This window comes from Bactrocera oleae, chromosome 6 (assembly GCF_042242935.1).
Source record: "Bactrocera oleae isolate idBacOlea1 chromosome 6, idBacOlea1, whole genome shotgun sequence".
Classification (NCBI taxonomy): Eukaryota; Metazoa; Arthropoda; class Insecta; order Diptera; family Tephritidae; genus Bactrocera; species Bactrocera oleae.
In genome coordinates, this window is record NC_091540.1 from 13,777,394 (window position 1) to 13,787,656 (window position 10,263).

At 33.8% G+C, this 10,263-nt stretch overlaps 3 protein-coding genes across 3 annotated transcripts; 1 reads left to right on the forward strand and 2 right to left on the reverse strand.

Moving 5' to 3' along the window:
* Window positions 1-566: 566 nt before the first annotated feature.
* On the reverse strand, window positions 567-3,885 carry LOC106624331 (peritrophin-44). The gene is made up of 3 exons (XM_014244031.3): window positions 3,672-3,885; window positions 1,643-1,740; window positions 567-1,551 (listed from the first exon to the last, which is right to left on the reverse strand). The coding sequence occupies exons 1-3, from the start codon at window positions 3,682-3,684 to the stop codon at window positions 676-678; spliced, it is 987 nt and encodes a 328-aa protein (XP_014099506.1). The 5' UTR covers window positions 3,685-3,885; the 3' UTR covers window positions 567-675.
* Window positions 3,886-5,474: 1,589 nt separating this feature from the next.
* Window positions 5,475-7,511, reverse strand: LOC106624332 (peritrophin-44). The gene is made up of 2 exons (XM_036360709.2): window positions 6,695-7,511; window positions 5,475-6,581 (listed from the first exon to the last, which is right to left on the reverse strand). Exons 1-2 carry the CDS (start codon window positions 6,699-6,701, stop codon window positions 5,578-5,580), a joined length of 1,011 nt encoding a protein of 336 aa, XP_036216602.1. The 5' UTR covers window positions 6,702-7,511; the 3' UTR covers window positions 5,475-5,577.
* Window positions 7,512-7,724: 213 nt separating this feature from the next.
* On the forward strand, window positions 7,725-10,094 carry LOC118680554 (peritrophin-44). The gene is made up of 2 exons (XM_036360710.2): window positions 7,725-7,813; window positions 8,720-10,094. The coding sequence occupies exons 1-2, from the start codon at window positions 7,807-7,809 to the stop codon at window positions 9,718-9,720; spliced, it is 1,008 nt and encodes a 335-aa protein (XP_036216603.2). The 5' UTR covers window positions 7,725-7,806; the 3' UTR covers window positions 9,721-10,094.
* Window positions 10,095-10,263: the final 169 nt, after the last annotated feature.

Here is a 10,263-nt window from a genome sequence, read left to right on the forward strand (position 1 = left end):
CAGCTTGCAAAGTGAAAAATGTCACTATTTATTTCCTTCTTGTACTTGTACGCAAATTAATGGAAACTCCTTTGACTATCGGCGTGACATCACAAATTCTAAATAAATAGTTTTTCTAAGTTCTTCTCGTTTGATATTTTACAAAAATTCATAAACATTTTATTTCACGTGAAATAATTATGCGATTTTCTACCATTATATAGAAAAACTAAATATGTATTATTTAATTTTTTATCTCAGTATGGATTCGGAATATTCACCTTTTTTGAGTTTAATTGTAAGGCCTTTAATTGCTATAGTTTAAGAATTTGATTTTGTCAATTTGGTATAAGGTCACAATATTATAACGTATTTTTCATCATAAGGACTCAAAACATGTCGATGTTTCCGTTTTTAAAAAAATAGTATAAAAAAAGTAAAGAAGTGAGAGAGAAAATACACTATTTTAGTCATTTTAATTTTGCAAGATATCCAAGTATATGTTTTATAGCAAACTACGTAAGAGACGTAAAATAAAAGAGATATGATATTGTAGAAATATATACTTCATTAAGTTACCACAAGTATTATAGGTATATGATAAACTATTGATATTTCCTTTATTACCGCCACCAATACTACAATTTAAGTGAATGTTTGCGCAGGTTACAGGGATTTATTACCAGTTGGGTAATGTTACTTCCCATCACAACACTTGTAAGTAATTAAGGTATGTACACAGGCCTGTGACTTTTCATCAAAGAATTTGTCGCCACTACACCGCTTCTTTTCAATTTGCTCACCATTTTTGCAAATTGTATAGCTTCTGCAATTGTCGTCAACAGTTTGAACATCGATATCACCCCGACCTTGGCATCGATCATAACTGCAATCCGATTCGGTAGGATCAGTACATGATGAGGTTGTTTGATCGAATAATTTGCCGACTGGGCATTGCAGAAAGATGGGGTTCAAGTCATTTTCCTTTCCATAATCGCGACAGTAAAAATAGCCACGACATGATACACCATCGGAATATAAACCTTTGCGATTTCTGCAGTCAAATTTTGGGGCGCAAGGATAGTTCGGTAACTTTGTTCCACAGGTACTAGTTTCGACATTGAAGTATTTTGTGCATTTTTGGCTTACACTCTTGCCATTTTTACAGAGGTAGTAAGTACTGCAGTCTGTTGAATTACGATAATTCGTTCCATCCGGTACTAAATCACAAATTTCCGGTATTACATTACAAGAGTTTATATTTTCAAAATCGCATATCGATTTTGCCTCATTAAAATAATAACCATTTTCACAGTAACCCTGCAGTGGTTGACCATTGTCACAGTAGAAATATCCCTTACAAGTGGCTGGGTCGGTAACCCATTTACCATTAATATTTAAACACCGATTGCGGCAATAGTCGTCAACATCAGAGAGCTTGGCTTCTAAAACACAACTTTGTGCGTTGCGATCGAATTTTTGTAGAGATGGGCATGAGTATATAACTCCAGTGGAGTTGGAACAATGTATATATTCTGTGCAAGAACCGGGTTTTCGAAGGCGTGTACCATCCTAAATAGTAAACAAATAAAGAGAAATACGCATATTAACTGAGAATATAATGTATATAAATATATATATACATATGTATGTATATACATACCGTGAAAAGACTACACAAATCCCTTGGATCAGATAATGTGGTTACACATAAGCCAAAGTTATTCAGGTAGCAGAAGAGTAGATTAAGTATAAGTAAAGCTGTAAATTGTAAAAATGTAAATCAGTGCGTAAGTGTTATTGCATACGCAATAAGTCATATTATCGTTTAAATTTCCTTATCACATTAAAAATTAAGGTAGCTAATATATCGATAATGAATAATTCTTCTCTCTAAGCGTCACTTCAAATTACTTTGTTGATATTGAAATGAATATATAAAAATATGATATTTTCAGTCACAAAAAAGCAACAATAACAACGAGATACATACTTATTTATGTACAGTGCTGGCCTTATAATTAGAAACGACTTTGTAGCATATAATTTTCCTAATTTATTTTAAAAATTTATATTTCCACATTAAAACTATTAAGTGGGAGCAATAATGTAACACATTTTATTTAAGTTGTACATAAAATAGAAAAAAAAACAACAACAACATAAATTCTATTTTTAACAAAATGAGCTAAACACAAAGAACACCAAATTCAGTTTGGTCATATGATTAGAAACGACAGTAACAACTTAAAAATATCTATATAAAATTGAACAAAATGTATTAAATTTTTAATATTTTGCTGGATGACCCTTATTTTTAACAACATTGTCCAGTCTTCGCATGTTTGTACTGATATGCTGTTCCAACTATGTTAAACCATTTATTCCATAACCAATAGTTCCAAACATAAGTTCTCAATTGGGTTGAGATTTAGACTTTGCAGAGGCCAGTCCTTCAATATTTTTATCCGAAAGCCAACTCTTCACTAATCTTGAAGTGTGTTTTGGGTCATTGTCGTGCTGGAAAATGTAATGGACTGGCATAGTATTAAAGGAGTATGGTTACATTACCAGTTCCAGAATGCAATTATATTGTTGTTGGTCTGTTATCTCTTGAATACGCACAATTGGGCCAACACCACATTAGGAAAAGGCTCCCCAAGCCATAATAGATTCGCCACCGTGTTTTACTCTGTTCACAGTGTACCTGTGGCTTAGAGCCATGTTAGAAGGACGCTTTACATACGATTTTTCGTCGGATTGGAATAAATTGAACTTAGATTCGTCACTCCAGAGTACTCTATTCCAGTATTGTGCATTTTTCTTTAGCATTTCCTTTGCTCGTCGTAACGGCTTCTCAATATTTTTTTTTTTTTTTTGACACGAGGGTTGTTTTTTGGGCAATGCTCGCCCGAAGCCCGATTCTTGTAAGCGCCTTCTTATCGTATGAGCTGAGCTTTCCTCATTAATTTGATATCCAACTTCAGCTTTTATTTCAAGCAAAGTCATGAACTTGTTGTATTTGCTCGTTCTACAAATTATGCTGTCTTCTGCTGAAATTGTTTTTCGAGGCCTGGTCTTTCTGGTAGGGGTTTCCAACTTCTTTGTTTTTTTTTTTTACAATTGAATAGCTCCAGCTACCATTTTTTTTGAGCAAGTGAACCTTTGTGCGATAGCTGACATTGACAATTTTTCCTTTTGATAACACCTCACAATTAACTCCCTCATTTTTGGAGTACATGAGTCTTTTTTGCTCATTCTCAATTATTAAAACGTATTTAAATATTGCCAGCTAACTATGGCTTTTCGAAGTATACTCACTTGATCACTAAATCCAAGAAAATCGAGAATACAAGTATAAAGAAAAAACTCCGTGTTTCCAATTACGTGGCCAGCTAAGAAGCACAAACTGGGAAATAATTTTAATTTTTTTAATAACCAATCAGCAAATAGCCACGTGTTTGTTTAGCAACGCCGTTCATCGCCTACGCTATGAATAACGGTATCCGTAATTTACAGCACGCGTCTTTTAAAAAGCATAGAACTATTTGATTTTTTTTAGCAAGTTGTTTTTAATTATAAGGCCACTGCGTACGTAGTATGTGACATGATTATTGTATGTATACACAAAATCGTTTGAATTTGTTTTACGGGTAGTTATACTTTTTTGTAATCCATAATTCAAAACTTACACTTTTTTAACATTTTAATAATTGTATTAAATGGCAATTAACAAGTCAAGATAACGATGCTGCAAAGGAGCTGTTTTACCATAGTTCACCTAAGAACTTTTGCTCACGATGGTCACTTGGTACTGATATGATTTTTCTTACGTGCTGTACTTTTAAATACATATGTTCGGCTCTTACTAATTTTTCTTCGACATATTTATATATGTATATACATACTTATAAATATTTAAATGTGGTTAAACCCATTTAGTGATTAAGAAAATTTGACCAACTACATACATATCTTTGTATAAGTATGTATACAGATTTGTATATATTTTCTTCATTAATTGAATGCCAAATATTTATATATAATACCTAAATTTACAATTATCCATATGGGTATGTGTTTAATATAGGTTTAGTATCTCGCAAATTGTGATTAAGTGAGTGGCGTTCGTTTTAAATTTATGATCAACAGAATTTAGGTAATCTTTTTACTAACCGATAACTGAGATTGTAAGCAAAATCCTATATTAAAGTACATTTTCGAGTGTTTTTTAAAGTACCCACATACATCTGTTTATCTGTACATTAGGGTATCCTTTGTTTCCCAAGTTGTTTTTTTGTTTTATCAACGCCCCGTGACGATTCAATTTACACCGTGTCTTAATCACATGTCTTAATCGAGTTTTTTCTCCGATGTATGTATATAAATGGAATTTTTAATTGTTTGTATTAATAATGTAAACCTACAACTTTGAAAGATAGATAATCTAATACAAAATTTTGCGTTCTACAAAAAAGCTCTTAGTGGTCTTTTCCATAAAATCACTCCCTTAAAAGTTATACGCAGTTAAAGGTATACAGTTATAGGTATTGAGCATGCTTACACCATGTCGTATGAGTAACCAAGAATTTTTAAAGTTGTTGTCGAGCGTAAAATTATTATTAGAATATCGTATTTTCAAAGTTGTAAGTTTATTTGTTTTGGAGATAAAACATTTTATGCAAAAGATAAAAAATCCCATGTAAAATGGATGGGGAAAAAAACATAATTTAGGCACGGTTTAAATTAAAAGCACACTGTAAAGATCCTCCATACTCGGGGAACAGCTATTGACCACATTTTAAGAATTGCGGTTGATTGATATGCATGTCGAATAGCGCTTAATAGGGAAGGCGCCACAACCAGGGCTTGGTAACTGATTGCACCAAGTTTATGTGCAAAAATTTATGCAAAACTATGACGTTGTTGTCATACGAAATATCCACAAATAAATCTTATATTTGTTATAGACGAAAAACATGCTTAAAGAATTTCGAAAGTTGTTACCGTTCGCACTGTTATCTTGTCGCAGTCGAGCTATGCACGTGATTTAGTGCAGTGCAGAGTTCACGTATAGCAACGCTAATAGAGCTTTTCATGAAAAGACAACGAATTCGCTATTAAACTCTCATACTTGCCCGCTTAGAACACCAAAAGTCACCAACAAAACCATATGTAAGGATTTTCGTTAATTACTCCATACTCAAACCCCATATATGCCGCACATAATGAACAGAGTCCGAACTATTTCAATAAAAATAAGCGAAAATATTTATGAATATATCATGCCAATTTCTTTATAAAGAAGCCATGTGGGAATTTGCAATAGCGTTGGTTAATTTGCTCAATATGTTACCTAGACTTAAACGTTTCGACTATGAAATTAGCATGTTATAAATTATTAATAGACTTCGAGCTGCTTAAGCGAAATTCACGTATCACGTGTATCTTTTGTCATTAAATAATGTAAAAGGGAAAATAATCAAAAACTTGAATTTGTTTCAACTGCTATTTTTTATACAATATACATATAAGAACAATTACATATATATATGATATATATATATATGGTATATATATTTATATATATTACACTAATCACTTTCTAACACAAGATGTGTAAGTAATTGGCGTAGAAATACAGGCGGGTAAAATTTCATCGAAAAAGTAGTTGCCACAGTCCTTCTCCTCCTCTGTTTTGCCATTGTTACATCGTAGATATTGCCGACAGCCTGCTTGGCTGCCACTTACAAAAGTCAATGAACGACCATCGCAACGATCTGCACCAGTAGGACATTTTACTTTCAATGGGTCAGCACATGAACTTGTATTGGGGTCGAAAAAGGTCTCATTCTTGCATTGGCCCCAAACAGGTGCAGGATCTGGTATAGAACCTTTGTCAGCACAATAGAAGTAACCACGACATGTGGCATCATCGGATACGAATTTGTTCTTCAAGGGGGTCCTTACAGTTCCGCAAACGTTATTGGGGAATGGAATTTTTGGACAATTTACTTTCCACTTTTCTAAGCAAATGCCAGAAGTTGAATTATAATATTGACCAGCTGCACAATTCCTAACAGTTAAAACTCTTCTAGTGCATTGATAATATTTACGGCAATCGGTTTCATGAGCTACTTTGGTATTGGTTTTAACAACTGAACATATATCGAATGAGCTTAGTTTACAGTCAGATTTTGATTTATAGACACAAGACTGAGTTGCGAAATTAAAATGCAAACCATTTGCACAATTTCCGTGAATCGGCGTATTCTCATCCTCGCAAAAATAATAGCCTTTACATGATGTTTTATCGCTTATGAATCGACCCACATGTTCTAAGCAAGAAAGCTGACAGTGACGGTCATCAGATAATGTTTTCGCACATCTCATAGTGGAATTATTGAAGTATGGAGTAGATGTAGCGCAACGCGTGTATTCGGACACTGAATTATTACAGGTGATGTAATGGTTGCATGATGATGGATCGGCAATTTCAGTATTATCTGGAAAAAAGCGGCAAATGTCTTCGGTATCGGGCAATAGTGTGTTGCTAGTGAGGTCAACCAATAAGAACATCAGCAGATGTGCTGCCACTGGAGCTAAAGTATTGAAAAAGTAGCTAAATATATAAATTCATATTTTTTTTTTAAATATGTATGTAAGCACGTATATATATGTATGAATGTGTGTATGTATTTCTATTTTGTCCAACCTCTCATTGTGCGTCCAATTAGTTACTTGTCCAAGTCAATTAACTTTCAAAGAGCTTAAGCACTTTCCTTGCTTGTGATTATTGACTTTTTGCTAACATTTCTGTTTGGCACTTCTATTTATTGTTTTTCGCAAAGCATAATTCAATCAAATTCCCAACAGGAGCAATAATGCTAATATTTGATTAAACATACATACATATGTGCACATAAAAGTATGGATATCCAGTAGGAAATCGTAATTACATTGTTCGTTATGTGAATGAAAGGATAATTATCCAAATCCAGTAATTGTGAAAATGACTGAAGGAAAAGTTGAATTTAGAAACGATCGATTTTAAACTTAATGGGAGGGGTCATCTTAAATATTGTAATTAAAGAGATGCGCTGAAAATTACGGTAATGTATCGTTTTCAATAATAAGCAACATACTTGGCTGAAATTGTACTTAGTAATAAAAATGTATTATGCTAGTTAAGCTTTTCCTGCAGGGCGTGTATCTACAAACGAATTAAAGTTAGATTTTTGGCGTGCGATTTAAAGCGGAGATATATTTACATTTATAAAGCAACATTATTAGATAAGAACAAAGATCGTAAATCTGTTCACAGCTGTCCATACAAATATTAAGCAGGCGCTATATTCGGCTAAAAATGTGGAGTTCGGTTTAATATATTATTTAATATTTGAGTTAATATTTTGCACACTTAGGTATATGTGATTTTTTATATATGTATCGAAATAACAGTTTATAAAGTTTAAGTTGGTGTGGCCAACTTACTTTTATGATTAATACTTAGAATAATTTTTGGCTTAATTACTTATATATTATAATATAATATCTAAAATATAAGAAAGTCTCGCGTTAAAAGTAAATTCAACGCCTTAATAAATATTTCAAAAGCTAAAGAATCTCGGCATTTATTACTAGCATGTCTTTAATCTAATCTAAATTTCATAAACCAACGTATTTGAAAGCAATTCTTTGATTTAAATTCAGTAAGTAGCAAATAAATCAATTATAACATTCAGGTGTTTTTCAATATGCTATAAAAGCAAAATACTTAGCTGTGTGCAGTCAGTTTAAATTTGAAACTAAGTGACTAACTAAAGAATGAAAGGTACGCGAATAATAAATTAAATATAGTGCTGCCCTAAATATCCGTTTATTTTGTTATTCTTAAGCAGTAATGTTATTGCTAAAGCGATTTTGTTTTATAAAAGCGCGCTTATCGATTCATCTCTTCATAAACTGGCGGTAATTCATTGCATTAAATGAAGTGGAAATCTACCACTCTAATTTTTATAGAGTTTCAACTCCTTCCTTGCTAGCTCCGCCTCGAACATTTTGGAGCAGGAATATTTTCAATGATTCGGACAATGCCAGCGTGCTCATATTAATGCAGCAATTCTCACCATAGATAGATAGATAGGGCTAGAGGTATGCACCGCGACCTATGGTCTATTGTGCTCTCTCCTAAGTCACATCGACTCATCTAGCCCCAGCATATTGATAAACCGAAATATTCTGCTAGGCGCTAGTGAAGCGATGTGATCCCTGTTTGGAAACATGGATCCAGGGGCCTTAATTCTGCGTCTGCAGACTGCTTTGCAGTCCACTAGCAGGTGTTCAGGGGGTTTCAGCTCCATGTCGCAGAACCGGCAGTTTGCAGAAGAGACTAAACCCATGATGCTATACTTATTACTTTATCGAGATAACAGCTATTTCTTATAAGATAATAAGAGTGTCAGTATTTGTACGGCTTTAAATTATCTTGAAGTTCGGTTCAGCTTAAGTACCAAACTTCATTTGCTCGAGCTTGGCGATGTAAATTACATTCGCAAGCTTCATACAATTCGTCTGGACATGCGTCATAGTAGGGATGAATCAAGGGGAAAACACAAGTTATCTGACAATTTCACAAAAATGTGCTGCTTAAGCCACGACTCCTTCATTCTATACATATGACAATTTTTTTATGTAATAATATTTATGCGATATAATTTTATTCGTTATGCTATTATAGGCTTTCGGCTGAAGACATTAATAACTGTTCTATTCGGAATACTTGGCATTGTTCATTGTCAAGAAGTCTTGAGCGCAGAAAACGACATTTGCAGACTCTTCAAAGATGACGTCTTGTTGCGAAAGCCAGGCTTTTGTCATATCGGCATAAGGTGTAAAGGCTTTAAGAGCATCACTGAGATTGAATGTGACAAAAATCAGTTTTACAATCGAAATACTAACAAATGTGAAAGAACTTCTACCGACAAATACTGTGCCACAGCATGTTCTTCTAAATCTCAGGGTTATATTGCGGACAATAAAAACTGTCAAGGCTGGTATAACTGCAAGGGATCTACTACGGTTAGCTTTGGCTTTTGTGCGAATGGTCTGGCTTTTAATGAAAATAACGGCATGTGCGATTATCCGGAAAATTTTTCTTGTAAAAAGGAATTTGATTTTTGTGATGTAGTGCCTAATTCAACACCATTTTTGCACGAGACGAACTGTGCTGGCTACTACGAATGCGTGAGAAACAGACTAGTGGAGCAGGCTTGTGATCCCGGTAATTACTTTGATGTTGTAACAGGAACTTGCATTCCAAAGAATAAAGTTTATTGTGCAAAATATCCGTATCCGAATGAAGTGTGCGGTAATAAAAAACTTGCAATAAGAAATCACTTTGTCAGTGATGACGCCACTTGTCGGGGATATTTTTACTGCAAAGACCTCGGTGTTGGTATCCCAGATGCAACACCGATTTGGGGACAGTGCTCGGCAACAAGATTTTTCGATCCCACAGAAGAGGCTTGTTTACCTCGGGCACATGTGCAATGTGCTGAAGATCGGTGCGACGGTCGAAATGATGGTTATGAGTTAAGTTCAAAATCTGGCTGTCAACATTACCTTATTTGCAAAGGCAACAGTACTTTAGAAGAAGTTTATTGTGGCGCCGATAAGTGGTTTAATGCAGACAAAAATGAGTGCACCACAACTATTACATCGTATCCAGCTTGCTCTTAAATCTAGATTTTCGTGCACCCATCTGTGCTTTACGTGGGGCACCATATAACTGTAACAACTTTACTCAATACTTACACTAATATCAGTATATAAAGCTCTTTCAAATCTACAATTAATAATAATATGTATGTCATATGTTGATAAATAATTATTTACATCGACCTGAAAAATATTTTTCTAAAATTGTAAGAAAATAAAACATATGGACCAATATGATCGGACTAAATGTTAATGGTGGTCTACTTGCCAATACACACAAAAATATAATCCTTATTATCCGAGATATTCATTGGATACCATAAGTATCTACAATCTTAAAATTGTACTCAAAATAAATAAGGGTATTTTGATTAGCTTCTTTTTACTGCACCATATTTTTAGATCATTTTTACTTTATAAGGGCGGCCCGATAAGTACCTAGCCACACCTAAAGATGACAAGAGAAATCTGCTGTACTACTATTGTGTTTTCATATATGGCTACTGTATGTTGGTGGAGAGAGCCTGTTCGCGGATTTTATAAAAATGGAAAAAAGATTAATAG

Bases quoted from the DNA above. Each gene is read 5' to 3' on its own strand.
- LOC106624331 (XM_014244031.3), bottom strand. The intron at 1,552-1,642 runs GTATGTATATAC...TTTACTATTTAG, and splicing joins ATTTGTGTAGTCTTTTCACG to GATGGTACACGCCTTCGAAA.